This window comes from Dipodomys merriami, unplaced genomic scaffold (assembly GCF_024711535.1).
Source record: "Dipodomys merriami isolate MVZ:Mamm:240054 unplaced genomic scaffold, mDipMer1.0.p SCAF_12, whole genome shotgun sequence".
Classification (NCBI taxonomy): Eukaryota; Metazoa; Chordata; class Mammalia; order Rodentia; family Heteromyidae; genus Dipodomys; species Dipodomys merriami.
Window position 1 is genome coordinate 35,736,775 of NW_027202493.1, and position 22,941 is coordinate 35,759,715.

At 39.2% G+C, this 22,941-nt stretch overlaps 1 protein-coding gene across 6 annotated transcripts in view; it reads left to right on the plus strand.

Moving 5' to 3' along the window:
- Nucleotides 1–22,477, plus strand: part of Marchf1 (membrane associated ring-CH-type finger 1) — a 508,963-nt gene extending 486,486 nt beyond the window's left edge. For all 6 annotated transcript variants that reach the window (XM_070016532.1, XM_070016533.1, XM_070016531.1 and 3 more), the window contains 2 exons: nucleotides 7,634–7,781; nucleotides 17,611–22,477. In XM_070016532.1, coding sequence (XP_069872633.1) covers nucleotides 7,634–7,781; nucleotides 17,611–17,909 — 447 coding nt within the window. In that variant the 3' untranslated portion in view covers nucleotides 17,910–22,477. The remainder of the gene's footprint in view (nucleotides 1–7,633; nucleotides 7,782–17,610) is intronic.
- Nucleotides 22,478–22,941: the final 464 nt, after the last annotated feature.

Genomic DNA, 22,941 nt, shown 5'->3' on the forward strand with positions numbered 1-22,941 from the left:
TGAATGACTATCACCTGTGTCTTCAGGAATTCCACACAAAGGACATGTAGATCTAAAGGAACATTACAAGAAAGTAAAAAAAAAAAAAATCTCAAAGGCTCTGATAAGTCACTCTGATTTCCTCAGAACTACAAGGAGCTACTCCTGCACCTCCCTACACCCCCAAAATTGTATTGGTCTAAACCAACTTCTCCCTAATTGGACAAAACAAACCAATATGAATATGGCAGGATGGGATGAGAGTATAACTGCTTATACAGCCAAATAGTGAAACAAAGTTGAATATTCTTATATAAACACAAGTGCAAATTGTACATTTTCTGACTGCCACTGAGCGGGTACGAGCCCTGGAATGTGCTCACCAGCCTATGTGCTGTAAATGAGAAAACCTGGCCAGGGGTGGCCGCAGAGTCATTCTTTGTTTTCCAAACATATGGAGTCCCTGAACCTCAAGTTTTATTTCTAGCCTCTGGGATTATATCTCCAACCCTTCTCTGGGCCAAGACTTCCTTACTTTGTAAATGGCTATGTCACTAAATTAGTTCATAAAGGATAGTTTGAAGTTTGGGCTTTTAATCTGGAAAGGATCTCAGATCTCTGAGAATCCAGGAGAAATTCAGAGCCTCTCACAGAAAAAGGAAAAACACACAATATTCCACATGCCATTTAAAGAATTTATATACTATTAGAAACCACCAAAAACATCTTACCTCTAAGCAAAAGACATTTTTAGTAAATAAATTTTAAAGGATGGGTCAATATAAATGCCAAAAGTGTGCTCCAATAGAGTATATTTGGCCAGTTATTCATGCTTGGCATCAAAATCCTCAAAACTAATTTTAGTTATGGAACTAAAATACTACTTGTTTCAAAGTATTGTTACATTTAAGTCTTGAGCCAATACTTCGAGAGGTTAATGTTTCACTGGCTGCCATTTTAAGATGAAGTAGTGTATACATGTATCAGATTTACTTCAAATAGTTTTGTGACTAAGAGTCTCTGAGAGTAAAAGAAAAAATTCAGTCCAATCATATTACACACAATATTCAGATATCACACTGCTCTTAAATCTGGGAGGAATAAGATGCAGGAAGGAAAATCAATAGTGACAATGGGCTGACAATAGAATTGAGGTTGAAGCTGGTACAAAAAACTAAGTGTTCCAAGCAGAAACTTATTTTGTGTGCTGCCACCCAAAGGAATATTCTAGAAAGATATTTCTACACACCCACACACACAATTGGGAGTGTCTCTTATAAATGAACATTACACAGTCTCTGAACATACAAAATTTCACAATTTCAACCTTAATATAAATTTCATGCAAACAGGAATCTTAGCTATCTTCTTTCCCAACACCTTGAACAAAGTCTGACACTTCAATAATTAGTTCTTGAATTAAAACAACCCGCTAATAATGTATTGCACCACCCTGAGCATATTAGGTTGATTTCCAGACCTCCACTAGAAAAACGAGACATTTCAAATAGAACATCTCAAAGGTCTTTGCCACAGGCTGGGGATGTAGCTCAGCGACAAAGTACTTACCTAGCCTGTCTGTGGCCCTGGGTTCAATCTCCAGTAATTAAAAAAGAAAAATCTTTCTCTCTTAAATATTTTCAGTCTCAGGCTGGGAAGGTGTCTCAGTGGTAGAGTGTTTGCCTCACATGCATAAGACTCTGGGTTCAATTCCTCAGCACCACATAAACAGAAAAAGCTGAAAGTGGCGCTGTGGCTCAAGTGGTAGAGCGCTAGCCTTGAGCTGAAAAGCTGAGGGGCAGTGCCCAGGCCCAGAGTTCAGGCCCCACAACCACCACCACCACCACCAAATATATATATATATATATATATATATATATATATATATATATATATATATATATATATATATATATTTCAGTCTCTGTGATTCTGTTTAGTGCATGGGAAAACTTCCTCCCAGATGGTGCGGCTGCAATGATCCTTACATATAGAGGGGGGGCCCTCCCTAGGATAGAGGCATGTAGATTATGGGTGCTCAGTAAAGAGCACACAAGGATGCGTACACAATGGAAATGAAACTGAGCAATGGGTTATGTCCATTCCAAGAGTCTTAGTCTCAGGCTTCAATCTGTAGGGAGGAGAGAAACAGCCACTTTAGGATCTGTGACCCAATTATTCCTGTGGTTTTCTTTATGACGTTGTGGTCTCATGGATACAATACTACTGTTTTGTCTGCACAGAAACAACTGGCTTCTCTTCCAGAGGAGATGAGATGGTATTTCTCACCAGCACCTCAAGAGAAAACAGACAACCACTTACTGGTTAAAGATTTTTTAAGATATTTTTGTCTGAAATACAACCACGAATTATTTTCTGGATGAATTTCTGTTCTTATATGATAATAGCAACTGACTCAGAAGTAGGATTTTGGTTGGGGTATTTTGGTGAGGTAGACACACATGTGTTCACTCTTAGTAAACAGTGTTAGATGTTATAGTGCCTCTCTAAAATATTTCCCTAAACCTTTTCTTAAGGAACTATTTCTCAAACTTCAGCATAGATTACAAATCACTTGTAATGCTTATAAAGTATATAGATTCCACCTGGCACTGATGGCACACACTTGTAATCCTAGCTATTTGGGAGGCTGAGATCTGAAGATTGATGCTAAAACAGCAGAGCAAGAAGGTCCATGAGACTCCAACTAACCACCACAAATCCAGAAGGGGAGCTGTGGTTCAACTGGTAGAGCACTAGCCTCGAACATAAAACCCCGGGGACAGTGCCCAGGCCCTGAGTTCAAGCCCCAAGACCAGCATAAAAGGTTAAAAAAAAGAGAGAATAGATTCCTAAGTTTCTCTCTCCTAATATGCATGAAAGCATAATAATTGCTGTTTTAACTATCTCTTCAGAAAATATGCTACCTACCACATATTATATGTATTTTTCCCTTTGCTTTTTCTTTTAGTCTCAAATCATCTTCATGTGTAGTGCCATTACACCCTCTAGTGGATGTCTTCATTCAGCAAATATATATTACAAATACCTACCTCATAACTTTTAGGGAATTTCATCTATCATAAAAACTTGACAGAAAACAATGATTGATTTCACATTCTTAAGTATTCCTCTTTTTTTAGAGAAGCTCATTTGTCATTTTAAAATAAATCTGCCAGTTGCCTGCAGTATTATCTTTGCCCAAACGTGAACATCAATTCCTACATTCCCCAATTCTAACTTAACTATCCCAAGGATGGCAATGTGATATTTCTATTTTGACTGAATACTTAAGAGATGAATCTGGACACAGGGACCATGGCTCCCTGTTCCCACTTTCAATTTCCTTTGGCTGTGTGTCCTAACTTCCGCTAGTGCAAGGCTATTTCCTCTTGCTTTTGTTACCAAGGGAAGCATAGAGGCTACATTCAGCCAGAAAGCACCACACACACACACACACACACACACACACACACACACACACACACACACACACACACACACACACACACACACACACACACACACTTTTCCTTTCAGATTGGAACATGTAGAAAAGATGTCAAGGAATTGTTATTATGGGTGGATTTAAAGTGGAAGAGAACTAAAGGTAAAGATATTCTAGCAAATTATCATACACACAGAATATTTGTAGAGCAATTGAGGTTTCACTTCTTAGCTGTCGAGCCCATGTCCATGACCAGCTTCAGTTCCACAAAGGACATAGTTGCATCCTGTACAATTCCTGATTTGTATTAGGCAGCAAAAGCCTCCACTAACCCGTGACCTTACACAGTGTCCATCGTTTAAATCTCAATACAGCTTCTGTGTTTCCCAGCAATCGTCAAGTTTGCAGTAATTTCAAGTCTATAGCAATATCTAAAATCATCAGATTTCCCTTAAGGGTCCTTAAATACATTGTTAGAAGGGAAATTATTTAATTGGCACAGCCACCATTGGCAATTTCTTTTCAGAGTTATTCCGCGTTAATAATCAGTTGGTGGTTCCATTCTCTCCCAGTGGCCTTGAAATTGTAACTGCTGCAGTTAGATTTTAATAAGCTTTCATCCGACCTAAACAATACTGTGAACCGTAAAGTTAAAAATGAAATTGTTTGTTTTAGTGACTAATGAGCTAACTCAAAACTATTTTATTTCAAACCAGTTCACTGGCTTTGTGACTTTTCTCAGCCAACCCGAGCGATTTTCTCACAAGTAGCCCAGCTTGTGTGTTGATGTCTTCCTCTTCCTGGATTAGTCACCGTTTCAGGGTGAGAAGTGACAAGTGCTGCTTCTAGTACATACTTCCTGGTGGCCACTTCCCTGCTCTGCCAGGTGTCATCCAACCTCAGACTGCACCAGAATAACAGAAGGTGTGTGAACACCAATCGCAGCTCCTGAGGTCCAAACTTCCCAACCCAGCACATTGGATGTGGCACCCCCAAATATTAGATTTCTAACTAATCCCAGGGTTGGCTCTTGGAAAACAATTCAACACTCTTTGAGAACTATGTTTTCCCAGAAATGAATTCTCTAGAAACTTCTCCAAGACAGCAAGTCCCAGAACCTGTGAAGGACAGACATACTGACAACTTTCAGCAATGAAGGTAGATAGGCAATGCAGTACATTTGAAACATGTTATTCGAGGTTATTGTGTTTACACCTGACAAACCCATTCAGTCATATGCCAAATGGGATCAGGAAAAAAAATCAGACAGTTAAAATGTGGGTTTGCATTTATGATGGCATTTATGATCTGATAGCCAGAGGGCAGATCTGGCTGGCAGAGAACTCCTGGAAGTAATTGCTTAGACCACCCTAGTGTGGCTACTGTTGGGGGCCTACTGCCACCTCGTGGTGGGTTTTGGCAGTACCATTTCACAACTTGATTCTGGATCCAGTGGCTGCTGGAAAACAGAAGCAAAATTGAGCTTTGTACAGAAATGGTTTTGCCAAAGTAGTCATCGCCTCCTATTTTAATATTGCGCAACTAAGCAGCCTTGTTTCTTCACATGTACAAAAAAATTAAACCTATTTGATTAGGCAACAGTTCAAATTTATTTCCCAGGACAGAATAGATGCCAGGAAAATTCACAGCAACAATATTTGCATTGATTTCTATTACAAATCAGAAATCTTTTCAGAGAAAAATGAGCCTGTTGTAGATTTCTGAATAAGTCAGGGTTCTGTTGGATTTGTTCCATGGTTTCAAAGTTTCAACAAGAGAGAAAATACTAACAAAGCAGGGCCGGCAGACCCAGAGAATATAAAGCCTAAATCAAGGTCCAAGTCCAGCTACATAGGAGGGCCAGCGTTCTGTGAAACTGATTTGCAAACTTTTGCTGCTATGCTTGATTCTCAAGGAATAAACTTTAAAGAGCAGTAAAGGGCAAGCAGAAGTGGTGAGGTGAAGTCTTTGATCAGTGGTGGCCTGCCATGCCAAACAACCTGGCTTTTCCCCCTTGGGGCAGGGAAAGGGAGCTGCTCCCTGTTTTCTATCAGCTCCTCTTAGCATATCTTGGAGAGCTATATATGCTCCTTCACACTGAGGAGTGAGTAATTGTCTCCACAGTGATCATGTGAACAGGGTCTTGTGGCCCTGCTGGTGGCCTCATTGGTGGGAACTGCCCAGCATCACCCTGCTGGCAAAGCCAACGTGCGCATTTCTTCCAAGTGCTTGGGCAATGTTGGCACTGAAAATGATGTGCCAAAGAACACACTTTGAGAAACCAAAGGATCCAAATCTGATCTGCTACCTCCACAGGTCTAACAATAGTAGTGTCTTATATCATGTCATGTGGGCACATGACATTGTTTAAGAAAACTAGGTATAGGTATCAAATGCTATGAGAATTTTCCAGGTAATCACTTTTCTTATTCCCTAAACATGCTTTAAGTTTTCCTCATTGTTATCATTGATAATATGGAAACTATTATTGGATAAAAACAGAGGAAGAAAGATGAATTGTTAATTTGTCCTAATACATCCCTGTAAGGAAATCTCAGAGATGGACAGTCAGTAAGAAGCAAGTAGGGCATGATATTTTCAAATAAAACCTTGGGTTTCTTCTAGAACATTTCAGATGCTCTACAGACCCCAAAAGATCAGATCTACCCACGGATCATGTGGTGGCACATGCCTGTAATTCCAGATTGAGTCAAGGATTGTGATTCCAAGGCCAACTGGGTTTAAGTTGACTCTGTCACCCCCAAAGAAAACAAAAATCAGATCCAGTTTTAAGTACTCAGCTCTTTTACAAGTCAAATTATACCATGTTGGCCCTCAGACTGAAGAGGAAGGTATGGAACATCTATTTGATTCTTATTATCAGAAAATTGCATTTGATAAAATGTGGCAGCGAGCTCAGGAATGGCTCTGTGAGACAGAGCTCTGTCTTTCTTCCACACAGTGTGATGTCCGAAGCCAGGCTAGTGCTGGCCAGACTCGGGTCTTTAACTCCCAAGTCTTTTCCTTGAGCCTGACAGTGGATTGCTGATAGTCTTTCTGATGGATTATGACTTCTCAGTAACCAAGAAGAAAAAACAACCATTCTCACACCCAGATGGAAAATTCTTATGTCTGAAAAGATATCTTTTGCCATTTCCCTGGTAGAAAGAATTTCAATGTCATTCTCTACCAAGACAGTAAAAAAAAAAAAAAAAAAGAAGCAGCATGTCTGAACACAACGTCAACCCTAGCAGGATTAGCCTCCCACTGAAGGAAAAAATGAAAGGTAGCAATTCTCTTACCCAGTCTTCCTGTCATGGCCTTTACCAGAATATCCTTCTCATGAAATGAGGAGCAGGAGCTCCTAAGCACTGAGCGATTCCATTTACAGCTGAAGCTGTGACAGGTCCTGACCCTGCCCTTCAGGAAGCAGATGGTGTTGCTCTTGTGCACACGGAGTTGTACCCTGTTGCTTGGGTGGGGGAGTGAGGTCTTAGGAAGCTCTAAAGACTTCACTTTAGCACAGACATCATAGTATAAACAATCTTGGATTATGAAAAGCTCATATATGAAATCTACACCTGAAAAAAATCAAAGTACTTTATTCACACATGAAACCAATTAAAAATAGTTTAAAAGGGAAGAAAGAGGGTGTAAGAAAGAGTAATCGGGGGTGGATTTGAGCAGAACTCTTTATATGCATGGATGGACATGTCGCAATGAAAGCTCTTTGTGCAATTTATGTACACTAATAAGAAACTTAGGCAATAATGTATCCGGTTATATAATATTCCAAGGAGACAGTGTTTCCTGCTCCTAACTTGGCACCACAAAGAAGTGAGGGGCAGGAACATGCAGTAAATGTTCCCCAACCATTCCACCATCTTACAACTCTCCCACTCGTGCTACAGAATGACACAGCGAGTGGGAAATCAGAGATGCCTTGATTTAATTCATCTGGAGAATCAGAAAAAAATACTTTGGCTCTTCCTTTTTTATCTTTAACTTAGATTTAACAATCCTGTGTGGCTTCCCAACCCACCCAGCACACAGAGATTTCTTTGAATAGGACAGTGTCAAGCACAATGACCCCCCCAGAAGCAATATTTTCTTTCTATGAGTGACCTGTGTAGGTGTGGGAGGTACAACTCCAGTGAAATGTTCCAGTGATGAGCCTGGCTGTGTGTGATTTCTCTCTGATCACAGTGGGAAAAACTACAGATGACCACGAGCGAGAGGAGGAAGATATTCTGCTCCGTCACGTTCCATGTCATCGCCATCACCTGCGTGGTCTGGTCTCTGTACGTGTTGATAGATCGGACAGCAGAGGAGATCAGGCAAGGCAACGACAATGGTAAGAGCCTTCTTCACGTCCTGGTCTCCTCACCTGGAGTCTAGCGCCCTGGGGGGCGTCACTGGCTCTCCGTTGAGGTGTCCAGGTATGATGCCTGAACAAAGCCAACTCTCGCAGGGCCTTTCCTGAATACATCCTTGACTAACTTTCATGAAAAATCATTGACTCCATGGGGTTCCTGCCTAAGATGTAAGGTGTGTAGAGTCTATGTAAAACCGAACCAGGGAGAAACCTTTTGGTGGTGTTTATGTTCAGTGTTTTGAGAATCTTGAAGATGGATGAGGAACAATAGGTTCTGCCTGGTCATAAAAGGCGAATAGTTACAACACATGGAATGCTTCCAAGGCTTATTTAATTCACTCTCTCAAGCGAAGAGTCAGGTAGAGTGTGTGTGTACATGGAGTGTCAGCATTTGGGCAAGAGGATTGTAAGTTTGAGGTTAGACTGGGCTACATAGCAAGTCTCTCTCTTTCTCTCTCCCCCTCCACCCCCTTCTCTCCCTCCCTCCCTCCACCACCCCTCCTCTCTCTTTCTCTCGCCCTCCCTCTCTCTCTCCATCCCACCCTCCACCCCCCCCACACACACACATACACATACACAACAAAGACACAAGCAAAACCAGGAAGCAAAAAGACTACAAAATAATGTTGCACTCACTACTTTCATTTTAGGCCCTTTGACAGCTTTCATATATAGCGTAAATTACAATTGATAGATCAGTGAGAAATCTTCCCACCGCCACCCCCTCAAGAAACAAATTAATTTGAAAGGCTAAGCTGTTCAGAAGGTAACACCGTACATTTGTGGTACTAGGAAAAGTGTCTATGCCTTCCTTCCCCCAAAGAAGAAAACTAAAGAAGGAAAAAGATGGGGTAGAGTGAGAGGAAAAGAGAGAGGAAAGTGCGTTGCTTTCGGTGTGGTTTCATCCTACATTTCCAGTCTTTCCCTGCTGGTGGCAGCAATGCCCAGCATTGTGCTAGCATGGATAGTTCTAGAAAGCCAGGGAAGAGCTGGGAGAGGGGGATTAGGGAGCCTTCCCCCACAGGCACTGTGAGCACAGTTTATGTGACTGAGGAGGGGGAACCAGTGTCAGACCCACAGATCCCACCGTTCTTCCTGAAAAAATGAAAATACTGCTGAATCCAAATGCTAGAAAAGGGTAAGTGTTTGATTTGTTGTTGTTGCACTATAACACTTTTATATACTGCATCATTTATATTAAACTACACCTTTTTTTTTTTTTTTTGCCGGTGATAGGGCTTGAACTCTGGGCCTGGGTGCTGTCCCTCAGATCTTCAGCCTAGCGCTCTACCACTTGAGCCACAGCACCACTTCTGGTTTTCTGGTGGTTAATTGGAGATTAGAGACTCATGGCCTTTCATGCCTGGGCTGGCTTTGAACTATGATCCTCAGATCTCAGCCTCATGAGTAGCTAGGATTACAGGCGTGAGCCACCAGCACCTGGCTTAAACTACACTTTTTTTTCCCACATGTTCTCTGTTCTGAGGATATGGTTTTCAAATGTTATATTACATGTGAACTAAATAAATACACCTGAGGGTAGGATCTTTTTAAAATAAAACTTTAAACCATAGGGTTTTTAAAAATATAGATATACTGGCCTAAGTCAAGCAGCAGAATCTTGTGTGGATGGAAAACACCCCCTTTCTCCAATCCCCCCACACCCCACACCCCTTCCTGAGGCTAATTACCTGAAGACTCAGATGTTTTCCTAGCAACCCAGAGACCAAGTTACTTCTCTTACTTACACACCTGATTTACAGCCCAGTGTTTGAGGACCTTCATTTGCTTTGAGGTGATGTAGCTTCATCATCTCTCAGTGGTCAAGCCTGACTTGGCCTGGACTCTCTTCTTCTGGAGAGATGCAGACACTTCTCCTACAGACCACTTAGAGGCAGCATTGTGCTTCCTCCATACACAATCCTCTACAAGTCACCCCTGAGAAAAGCCCTGTTACATTTACTTACTCCTCTGTGCTTATCAGTCACATGGATGCTGAGATTATTTATTCTACAATGAACAGTTAAATTGTCTCAGCATTAGCAACCCCAACAGCCCCAGAACTCAACAAACCCCTAGCTCTTCCATTTTTCTGTACACTGCTCTGGTTATTCTTAGGATTTTAGCTGACATTTCTATGCTGATGACCTTCCAGTGGTACCTCCAGCTCATAATGCACCCCAGCCCATGCATCTACTTTCTTCCTGAATGCCTTCGTTGAGGGTCATATGTCCAAACTCATAAGTAACTGCTACTTCTCACTCTGAAACCATTAGAAAGACACTACTACATCCAACAGCCAAATACTCAGCTTTCCTTCTCCCCGTCCTCCTCCTCCTCTTCCTCCTCTTCTTCCTCCTTCTCCTTCTCTTCCTCCTCCTCTTCTTGCTTTTTCTTTTTTTCTCTCTCTCTTGTTCCCTCCCTCCTTTAAATCAGTCACCAAATCTCACATATCCTGACTCACATCACCCTAGAATCTAATTACTTCCACATGGACAAAATCTATGTGCAAGCCCTAATGTTTTTACTCAAAAACTGCAAACGTTTCTTGCTTAGGCTTTCTCTAGTTTTGTCCACTCTCAGCTCAGGATCCATAATATAATGATGACAAATTACAAAACTACAAGTTGGATCAAATTCTATTTCCTCTTAACATATGAGCTCAAGCCCCAGAACCAACCGCAAAAAACAAACAAACCCAAGTGTCGTGATGAGGGATCAGCTTTTATGTATGTGCGCACACGCACATGTATACACATATTCACATAGGCATATGTATAATTCATAAGTTATTTTCAGTGCCTTAAAGTTCACTGAAACTAAAATGTGTTATTCAGGGCTTTAAAATTAGAAAGCACTGGGTGCCAGTGGCTCACGCCTGTAATCCTAGCTACTCAAGAGACTGAGATCTAAGGATCATGGTTCAAAGCCAGCCTGGGCAGAAAAGTCCTTAAGACTCTTATCTCCAATAAACCACCAGAAAACCAGAAGTGGCGCTGTAGCTCAAGTGGTAGAGCGCTAGCTTTGAGCTGAAGAGCTAAGGGACAGTGCCCAGGCCCAGAGTTCAGGCCTTGTGACTGACAAAAAAAGAAAGAAAGAGAGAAAGAAAAAAATAGAGAAAGAAAGAAAGAAAGAAAGAAAGAAAGAAAGAAAGAAAGAAAGAAAGAAAGAAAGAAAGAAAGAAAGAAAGAGAAAAAGAAAGAAAGAAAAATGTCAATCTGGGACAGAGGCTGAGGCCATCCTTACAGAACAGGCCTTCCTAGGACACATGGATTCCTAGGTGGAATCCACGGTGACCACTGTGCACCCCATCACCTGCGCTGTTGCTCAAACTGTATTTGAAACCTTAGTTTCCAACAAAAACACTTAAAGGGAGTGTGGATACCTTGAAGTCCTTATGATTTTAATCTTCCTCTGGCATTGAAATGCTGATCCTGAATTTAGTTTTAAAGCTATTGGGGGAACACTGCATAATTTACAAGCTAACATATTTTAAATCCATCTTGAAAACCTTCAAAAAATATATGAAGGGGAACAAATAGTCCTTTTCCACCAGAACTGAGGTTGACTATAAAGCGGCAACATCATTTGAACTGTAATGACAATGCTGAGAGAAAACAACATCATTCATGTGTTTTCAAATGCTATTTTCTTTTAGATTAAATTTGTTGGATGCCCTAGACAAAGTTTTCTTGCTCTATCTCCCTCTCCCTCTCCCTCTCCTCTCCTCCCCTCCCTCTCTCCTCCCTTTATCTTCTTTGCCCTGTGGTAAGCCCCACAGAAATCCCCCCCACCTCAAATAGATGGTACTTGAAACCCTGGAACAAATTCCCCAATTTGCGCAACAATTATTCTTCCTACCTTAGCCTTAACTTTTGTTGATGAACACTTCAGTATAGTACTTGGTGTAAAAACAAAACAAAAATCTCTAAGACTGAAAAAATGGCAGCAACAACTTATACTACAAGTTGATTGTGTCTTCTCCAAGAATTTGAGGGTTTTTTTTTTCAGATTTGGGAATATTTGTATATCTAAAGAGTTACTTTGGGAATAGGACCTAAATCTAAACATGAAGTTCATTTGTTTCATGAACCCTTTATACGTATCCTTAAGGTAATAATGTAACTGCTCTGCACCACAATCCATCTAGTGAGGTAGAATTTTCCACTGTGGTACCATGTTGGTGCTCAAAAAGCTTTGAATTTTAGAGCATTTGGATTTAGGAAGCCCAGGCTGTATTAAGAGACTGACTGTAGGGACAGATATTAAAAGTTGCCCCCGAATGATAGAGAGCTCTTAGCATTGGCAAAATCTTGAGAATATTTGCTGGCGGCTGCTGAATCAGTAGATAAGAGCATCCCAAGTAAAATACACAGAAAACCAAAGCTAATAAATACACTGTCTCTGGCTAGGTTTTAGAAGGCCAGAATCCTAAGTCTGTCTTACTTACTGGCTTGAATATGATAACCTCTTGGTAACACAATTTCTACATTCGTGAAACTAAAAATGTTGGATTTTGTGTCTTCTGTTGGTTCTTTGTATAATGTATTTGTCAGTACTTGATTTTGCTTCAGGTAAATTGACACATGTTCATATAAATAGCACGCATATATCATACATGTTTACCCCCAGGCAATATTGAAACAGATTAAGAAAAAGATAGGTGAAATGGCTGTTGTTCTTTAATTTATTCAGTTGGAGAGAAGCAGCTGGGGTAGTGGGGGAGAAAATTCTCACATACGCATATAACTCTGTATAACCTAAGCCCTGAGCCAAAAACACTCCCATTTAACAGTGAGATGCTTGGTCTAAATATACACTGTCCCTGCTCAACGAGGCAGGTTCTCTTCTCCTGTTTGGTGATTTCCAAAGGCTTTTAGACACAAGCCAGGTGCCTGCAGCCACATGAGCTACGACAGAAAAACATAGCGGATTTCAAAAGGTGGAAGAGACCTTGCATATCTTTGTTTTCCAAGTGAGAATTTAAAGTGATTTCCTCATCTCCAGCTATATTATAAAGACCCAGTAGGAGTCTTTTGGTTCTTTGACTTAAAGAGAAAACAGGAAAATGAGGCATCATAGTTGTCCCCGAATGGGAGCCTCCAGTGCAGAATTGGGACCAGAATCTATTCTTAAAGGAAATGCATTTCCTGAGACAGAATAATTGTTGCAGAGCAGATGCACCTGGAAAAGTCCAGTGGTTACATCCCAACTCCTCCCAAGTCATTGTTCTTTGACTGGAAACTTGGAATAAATGTGCCCTAACAAATTCAGGACATGCAATTGTTCCCTAAGTTTTTAAGACATTTTTGGGTTTTTGTTTTGTTTTGTTTTGTTTTTGGTGTTGTCTGAAGTATTTTCTGTTTTCTTTCCTTCATTGCTTTGTTCGTTCGTTCCTTCCTTCCTTCCTTCCTTCCTTCTTTCTAATTTTCTTTCTTTCTTTCTTTCTTTCTTTTTCTTCCTTCCTTCCTTCCTTCCTTCCTTCCTTTCTTTCTTTCTCTTTCTTTTTCTCTCTCTCTCCCTCCCTCCCTCCCTCCTTTCCTTCCTTCCTTCCTTCCTTCCTTCCTTCCTTCCTTCCTTTCTTTCTTTTCTTTCTTTCTCTTTCTTTCTTTCTTTCTTTCTTTCTTTCTTTCTTTCTTTCTTTCTTTCTTTCTTTCTTCCTTTCCTTCTTTCCTTCTTTCCTTCTTTCCTTCTTTCCTTCTTTCTTTCTTTCTTTCTTTCTTTCTTTCTTTCTTTCTTTCTTTCTTTCTTTCTTTCTTTCTTTCTTTCTTTCTTTCTTTCTTTCTTTCTTTCTTTCTTTCCTGGTCCTGGGGATTGAACTCTGGCCCTGGGCTCTGTTCCTGAGCTCCTTTTGCTCAATGTTAGCACTCTGACACTTGGTCCACAGCACCACTTGTTTTTTTTTTGTGGGGGGGGATTTCTGTGATTAATGGAAATAGAGTCTCACAGACTTTCCTGCCCAGGCTGGCTTTGAACTGTGATCCTCAGATTTCAGCCTCCTGGGTAACTAGGATTACAGGAATGAGACACCAGCACCTGGCTGAACTATTTTTCTGAATGAGAGAATTTCAACTACAAAGGACACCCAGGGGCACTGGTAAGGAGATGCAAAGCTTGGCTGGCAGCTAACTGGAGTTCCCTCCTAGGTTCTGGAGGTTTCCATTTCCTGAGTCAAGGTAGGATTCCCAGGCTGAAGCCTCAGGACATTAGGGAGATCTGAGCAGTAGGCACCAGTGAAAGTTCTGTTTTTAATCTCCAGCTTAATCAGCCAAAGACATAACTTATATCATGGCTATAACCATTTATAGAACACTTTGAAAGTCAGGAACTTCTATTTCATTGGCTGCACAACACTAAGAACTCCATAATCTGAATACGAACTCTTTAAACCTATTTTTTGTTTGTCTTTTCATGTTTTGCACTGTGGATTGAACCCTCTGAGCTACATCTCAGCCCTCCCTCCATTTTTAAATGTTGTCACAGTTGATGTTGTGGCTTAAAAAATAATCCCAAACTTAGTGATTTGAAACTCTAGCTGTTCATTTAGCTCTCAGTTCTGCAAGTCAGTTAAGTATTTCTTCTGGTATGGACCAGCAGCATGGCTGGTATCATTCACTTTGCCTGCAGACAGCTGGTGTTTTGACTGTGACTAAATAATTTACAAAGCTTAAACCTTTTTTATTCATTTTTACTTTTTCATTTTAAATTCTTTAAATGTAGTTAATTTTACCTGGACATCACAGTTTTTCCCATTTGCTTGTGTCTGAGTAAGAGTCCAAGGATCTAGAATGAGCCATTGATTTCTCTTCTTGTATTGTGTTGTCCCTTGCTCATTAAATAACATTTTCCAATAACTCATGTAATGACTTCTGTGTTCTGGAAGCATACTTTCAAGAAGTCATGTAGCATTTTGATTCCTCCAACTCTAAATTCTGAAGCATTCAACAGCATCTTGAAGGACCACACTACAGTACATCATATGCCTTTCCTGGAAAACCTATTGGCATGTTTATTGCTTTGGAATGGCATGTTCCAATGCTGCAGTCCTCAAGTACTGAATCAAATAGACACAGTTATAAAAAGGAGGCCTGGAAGAATTTAATATTCATAGATTGAGAATCAATTGCCCATTCTTGTGGAATCAGTGCTCTGGAATAGAAAGGAACCAATTAAATTTATTATGAAAGATAAGGTTCCCATTTCTTCCCAAAACAATGATAGGCAGAATATCCACTCCTGCCCAAGAATTCCCAAACAATAGTTCCCATTAATGAACAGGAAGTAGGTAAAGGCACAGTATATCTCTTAACTTATGGAAATTCAATAGAAAGATTTCAAGCACCAAGGCAACAGTAGAGATGCTTCTGTCTGCTGTTCCACAAATGAATTGGTGACTGAATTGCCTGAAGTATTTTTCCAAATTCTTCCAAACTAGAAAATAGAAAAAGGTTGACATTTCCCAATGGTGGCTATTGCTTGGTATACATATTAGTGAGGACAAAATCTTCCTAAGGTTGTAGAAAGGATCCTCAGGATGTTAGATTTTTGTCTTCCCTTCTTTACCTCTGTCTTTTCTATTTTGTACATTCTTTCCTCTATGTAAAAGACAGCAAAGAAACTAAAAGTACAAAACAGAGTATGAAGACAATTTGCTAAGTCTCCATAAAAGCAGGCAACTACTTCTTAGCAGTGAAATCCAGTGAGGTCCGTTTTAGCATCTTTCTAGTGAGTTTTACAGGGTTAAAAAACTCATAACCACTCAATAATAACTTATTTCATTGACAATGAAAAATCTTGCCCATTGGACCCAAATGGCTTTGGTATGTGCAGTTAGGAGACACTTTCCACACTAAATTCAGCCCAGACATTTAGTGGGAGCTTTGACTTTCCAATAACATCTGAATGAAGGATGTGCTGGGCAGAGGAAACCAATTCAGAGTTATCTAATAAAAGTAAGTGGAGAGAGCAGATTCCCAGAGATATCTCCTAGAGAGATAGCTCCTAGAGGATCCTCTGCATTGTATTGCAGAGTATCCAGGAGCAGGTATAGCCTCTATTTACTGAAAGTCATCCAGCCCACCCTAATTAGTTGGTAGAATCCACTCTGAAAAGCATTTGTGTCTGCTGCTTCCTACTTTGGAGTGTTATTGTTCATTTGATTTTGTTAACATAGGCATAAACATACTATTTATTTCTCCATGTATAAGCTTTGGCTAACAATCATATTTTGTGATATTACTTCCATTGAGAGCAAGTGTGTGTTCAGGACACTGAATACTATGTATTAAATAATTTTTTTAAATCCTTGAAAATTAGGAATTAGGAAAAAATTCCTTACTATGTATAAAGGTTCTACGAAGAGATTTGATCCACTGGAAAACTAAGCCTCATTCCTGATATCAAGCAATTCATTTTACATCAATGTCCAACAGAGCAGCATAATGCAACATCAACCATAGTGAGAGGTTTTTGCATGTCAAGTAAATTCAGAGAGATTCCCTACCCCTGCCCAGTAGTTCAAAGAAAGAGTTAGAGGTAAAGCATTTTAGAAAAGAAAAAAAAAAGGAAAAGGAAGTTTGTGTGCTAAGGTTCAAGGGAGTCAGACTTAATGAAAGATCTGCTTTCCAAATGGCTAACACAGCAGGTATTTATTTAATAGAAAAAATATGGGAAAAAATGACTATCATTAGTAAGTTTGCATTTGTTTGCTCATAGGGTAAAGCAGACTCTTATCACAGGATTATCCTGTCCAGAAAAATTTTGACACAACTTGCCACATCAGCTATGTGAAACCCAAGACTAGTATTGTCTTTGCTGGGGATTCTGGAGCCTACAAGAAATGCCCACTGTTTTGGAGATAAGCAATTGACAGGGAACTCTATTACTTCTGATTACTCTTAGTGCACCAATGTACTTCACCATGACAGAAAAAGGGTCCAGTGTAAAGCAAATATCACTAGTACAAAAATATAAGTAGTAGAGTTTTATGACTCTATTCATGGTTACAATAAAAACTCAACATGAAACCATTGTGTGTTTGCAACCTGTAGTTTCTATCAACTTCTATAGTCCCTCCTAGACTTCACCCTACTAGCCTTACTTTCATGTGACAGCCTCTTGCATAAATCACTTAGCACCTCTGTATTATCCTAAAGTGTACATAGTGAACATTTATGTGGTTACAAAAGCTCCTATGAATTCATTCATAAAATGGTTTATTTTGTAAAGGAAAATGGCTTATTTTGTAAAGGAAAGTCCATTTTTCATAACGTTGATGGAAATTCAGAGAAAATACAGACATCTAGGAACATGATGCTTGTTGGTGTTATGATACAGGATTTATGATGCAAATGACTAACTGCATGTCTTCAATCAAGAAATTCTCTGGTAGAAAAATGTGCTCTTACATCTTAATTCTCTCTTCCATTTAGGATCTCTGAAGGAAATGTGGCACTCATTACTTCATCTGCTTAAAAGCATTTGAAATAGTAACTAAAAATAAAAGCCAAAGCCAGTATCCAAAGTCTAACATGGGATCTGGGGCCTCCAGTTGCATGTACTTGGAACTGGGAGAAATGAGATCATTTGCATTGATCAATGAGAACGTTTTCCGCATCTGTAATTTTAACACTATATATTTAGGATATCTGAAAGTAGCTCAGCTTATTCGGGTTACACATTTTACTAGTTGTTAAAAATGTATCCCTGATCCATATCATGTGGCAGACAGGTATGATCTTTCAAACGGAATGAGAAGCAAAAACCAAGGAGATAACATTGCCTCTTTTTTTTTCTTTCAATTTCAAAGGTGTCCTTGAATGGCCATTCTGGACAAAACTGGTTGTGGTGGCCATTGGCTTCACAGGAGGTCTCGTCTTCATGTACGTACAGTGTAAAGTCTACGTTCAGCTGTGGCGCAGGCTGAAGGCCTATAACCGTGTCATCTTTGTGCAGAATTGCCCAGACACTGCCAATAAACTGGAGAAGAATTTCTCGTGTAATGTCAACACAGACATCAAGGATGCTGTGGTTGTGCCTGTAACACAAACAGGTACAAATCCACTGCCACCTGCAGAAGCTGGGCCCCCTGAGGTTATACCAGTTTGATGGAACTAGCTGGGAGTTTCTTCATTGGAGGATATCTTGCTAGCCCTCAGCCACTACACACATCACAAGGGATCCTGCATTATTCACTCCCTTATCTTTTCCCTCTCCTACTGACTCATTTTTCCCCCTTACTTCGCTCAAAAGAAAAAGAAAGGAGGAAAAAATAAACCAACTGACCAGGATCCTGTGAAGCAGGGTCAAACGTGAGATGTGGAAACAAGAAGCTTGCTGGAGAGTGATTGTTAAGACAATAAGGAAACAATGGCATCAGGATTGCTTATGAATGACTGAGTGGACACGATGCTCTTTGGGATAGCTGGAGAAAAGTTCAAGAATACAGACTTGGATTACAATGTGTGTTTCTTCTTAGGGCCTCAACTGGAAATAACAAATGTATTTGGTCTCAAACCTGAAATTGTCTCCTTTATCCCTCTCACCTTGGAAGCAAACTTGGAGGATGTGTATTTTGATAGACTTTGACAGCTGATTTTTATGGGTATAGTGGTGTCTGGTATTTTGACAGATGCATGTTTTAAAAAACAATGGATGCAAGATACATTTGAAGATAGAAACATTTGGAATTATGTTTAAATCATGAACAAAAGATTTACACAGAAATTTGAGGGTAAACTAGCCTTGTTTAATACCCTCTCCCAAGTTGAAATCAGCTTTCAGGTATTTTATCTGATCTTTTGAATACAGTGATGTCCAAAAGGCAAAAGCTAGGGATGCAGGTCACATATGTAAATTTTGAATTTCCTAGTACATATTGAGCGCATCAGTAGCTCATGCCTGTAATCCTAGCTACTCAAGAGGCTGAGATATGAGGATCATGGTTCAAAGCCAGCCTAAGCAGGAAAGTCCCTGCAACTTTTATTTCCAATAAACCACTAAAAAGACAGAAATGGAGCTGTGGCTCAAGTGGTAGAGTGCTAGCCTTGAGCAAAAAAGCTCTGGGACAGTGCCCAGGCCCTTAGTTCAATACGCAGGACTGGCACACACACACACACACACACACACACACACACACACACACACACACACACACACACACACACACACACACACACACACACACACACACACACACAATTTCCTAGTAGCACCATTAGAAAAAGTAAAAATGGGTTAATTTTGATAATTTTTATTTAAGACAATATATACAAATGATTTTATGTTATCAATGTAAAAATTATTGAAATAATTTATACTTTTTTTTACCAAGTCTTCAAAATCCTGTATGTATTTTATAACACACATCCATGTTAATTAGCTGAATTGGATAGTAAATAATTAAAGTTATAGAATAAGCCTCTGCTTCATTTAATAGTTGAATATTTCAAAACAGCAGCTCAATCTATTCTTTTACTTAACAGTTTTATTTAAGGGTGATAATTTTTAAAAGTACTAGAGAAGTATCCTAGTTTGAACTAAATGAAACTGCCATTTTTCTCAAGGGTGAAAACAACCAGAAGCATAGAAAGATTAGTCAAATTGTGAAATTAACTTATTTGCTACAATAAAGCAATTATGATAGGAAAATAAAAATTAAATATTTTTATTATTAAATTAAAGGCATAAGGTTTTGTTTTATTTTGTGTTAATCCACAGAAGATGTCAACTTGACAGATCACTAATATAACCAAGAATTCAAGGCCCTAGTCCCCTTGCTTAGTTAAGCAAAAATACTCAGCAGATTCTATGGTGTGTAAAAAGTTAGGTTGTTTAGTTTGGGCCACTATGATGTTCTTCAAGTATTCATAGGAAACTGGAGTATGAATGGTACTAATGTGAGCTAGATTAAGAATTGTAAACATAGCAACTTGTGAAAGAACAAATGTCTGACATAAAAAGAAAAGTAATTTTTGTGAGCTGTCATATTTATTGTCATGCAAGGGGCAGAGATGGCCCTAAGAACCAAAGCATGGGTATGATGTTGCACAGACTTGGCTATCACATCAATGCACTTTGTAATTACCAGTGTGTGTGTGTTCTTCACAGTTTAACAAAGGAAAAGGGGGAAATAACCTTTTAATGAGGAGACAATATGGATATCAGCAGAGGTGGGCACTGAGTCCAAAAATGGTCCATTCCTAGACTTAAAGAAATGAAGAAAGGAAAGGAAAGGAAAGGAAAGGCAAGGGAAGGGAAAGGAAGGGAAGGGAAGGGGAAGGAAGGAAGGAAAGAAGGAAGGAAGGAAGGAAGGAAGGAAGGAAGGAAGGAAGGAAGGAAGGAAGGAAGGAAGGAAGGAAAGAGTCAATTGTGTATATGTCTGTGTATTCATGTGTATATTCAGGAGAGAAATGTTAAAGTATTCAGTAAGGAAAGAAAAGGCTTAAAACTCATCTAAAAATGGGGAGGGCATGGAATAGATGGACAGAGACAAACAAGTGGAGATAACTAGATTGGACCAAAAAAAATCACCCAAATAAGTATATAAGAGGCAGTTATATATATATATATATATGAACCTTAAACAAATTAAAACTTTGCATTAACTTCCTCTTAGGTTTCCATTTTAAAGACTTAAGACACACCTGAACAATAGAGCTGTGGGTGATTTTAAAATGGTCCGCAAGGAACTAAAGTTGATTTTGTTTCCCAATGGTTTAGCCAATTGGAAAACAAATGATTTTCCAATATGTTGTATGTAAATATTCCTGGGGAGAAAGTATAGTCACCATCACATAAAAAATGTTGATTCCTCTTTTGTTTGTATAGGAATGAATGAAAAGCATTATTGAGCTTAATTACTCTAGAAAATACTTTTTCAAAAGATAGATTAAGTGCACCTCTCATTCACAGTGGGAGATGATTGCTACAATAAAACCACTGTATCCAGGGGTGCACTTAGCATGCAGTAAGCATTCTAGAGAAAAATAAAGACAAACTGCTGTATTAATGATAAAGGATAAAATTATGCTTTAAAAACTACATCTAAAATTTTGGAATTGACTTTTATAGGCTTGGCTCTAATCAAGTGAGAAAATACATGCAGTTCCCTAACAGCTTAAAAATCAACATTTAATTCTACTGAATTTGACCTTCCAAAACCCTAAGCTGGGTATCACTTAGTAAAATTCACTACAGCAAATTTCTTTGCAAAAAAAGGATGTCTATGGCTCAGACAATCTGAAATGATTACATTCACTTAAAAGCTACTGTTAACTATTTTCTTCTGACATTCTATGTGGCAGTGGCATACTTGCCCCCTTCAAACAATGAAGATTTGCATTTGTGACCATACATTTGGTGAACTGATTTGCCTTTTAACAAGAAAAAATGTTGTACAGAATAATAATCTTTTAGTGTAAAGAATAAAACGAAACTGAAACAAAAGACTGAATTTAGAAATGAACTTAGTGTTTAAAAACTCTAGTTTTTAAATGCTACATGAATTTATAGCATTGGTAATACCAAAAATCAGATATTGATGTTGTTCTTTGTTTAAACTAAAAACTGTCAATTTTATGATACAGAATGAAAGATTAAACTGAAAAGGAATATTTGAACATCTGTAAAGCAGAAAAGTAGATAAAATTTAAGCACGCACAAAAAAGAAAAATAAGTAATCCCAATCACCCATATACAGCCATGTAGCAATTGAAGGCATCTTTTTCAAAAGCGCTACCATTAAAACTTACTTGGAGCTGCTGTTCTACATGATTATAGTCCTGGCAAAATGGCCTCATTAGTTGTATTTCTTGTTTTGCAAAAGTCTCTTGGAACTACCCTTCAAATATATACTATGGCTGGAAAAAAAATAGCTCATTAGTGGGACCCAAGTGGTTCACACCTATAATACTAGCAACTCAAGTGGCTGAGATCTGAGAAACACAGTTCAAAGCCAACTTGGGCAGGAAAGTCCAAGAGACTCTTATCTCCAGTTAAACACCCTCAAAGCTGGAAAAGGAACTGTAGCTTAAGTGGCAGAGTGCTAGCCTTGAGCAAAAAAGCTCCGGGACAGTGCTCGTGCTCAGGCCCCAAGTTCAAGCCCCAGGACTGGCACCCCACCCCCCAGTATCACACACACACACAAAAGCTAATCAAGATAATGACATCTTTAAGAGAAAGCATAATGAAAAATGGGAAGGTTATTCCATCTGCCAGGCTAGTTACCTTTCCTTGCCTTGTTAATGAATATTTTGGAACAAGAGGAAGTCTTGAAACTTATTACTATCATTATTATTGTACTTGTTATAGAATAATTCTGTAAGGATTATACTTTAATTAAGAGAGATGAAAACTTTTCTTTCCTTAAATCAGCCCAATGGTGCTATTTTACATATCAATACAGTTGACAGGAAGTACTGTTGTTTTTTGGGCTGCAGCATTTCCTCCACATTTGAAGACAGCCCATTCTGAATTTGGATATCACATCAAGACAAAGGAGAACATAATTATTTTAATGGTGTGCAATTTTAGAGATTGAGCATTTGTACTTTTTCAGTTTTACATAATTCTCTTTCGTTACCAACTTACTGTGTGTGAACAATGTGCACTCAGAAAAAAACTAAAGAAAATAATTGTCTGTGAAAAGACTTTGTATATTAAACAAGTGATCCAAATCTTTGTTGTAGTTTCTATACGTTTTGCTATTATACTGGGATTTCTGCACATATTATTTGCAACATTCAAACCCCCTTAATACCTACTTTAAGATGTTAACAATGGAGTGGAATTTTAGGCAGGCCCTGAACATATCTGTAATTATTTTAAAGTAAATATATACTGGAAAATCTTGGATATCATCAAGAAGAATAAATAGATGCATTCACCCACAGAAATAATATAGGTAGGTTGGGGCTGGGAATGTGGCACAGTGGTACAGCGCTTGCCTTGCATGCATGAGGCCCTGCATTCGATTCCTCAGCACCACATAAACAAAAAGAAAAAAGCTGGAAGTGGCTCTGTGGCTCAAGTGGTAGAGCGCTAGCCTTGAGCTAAAGAGTTGAGGGACAGCGCCCAGGCCCAGAGTTCAGGCCCCACAACCGGACCCCCCCACCAAAAAAAAGAAATAATATAGGTAGAC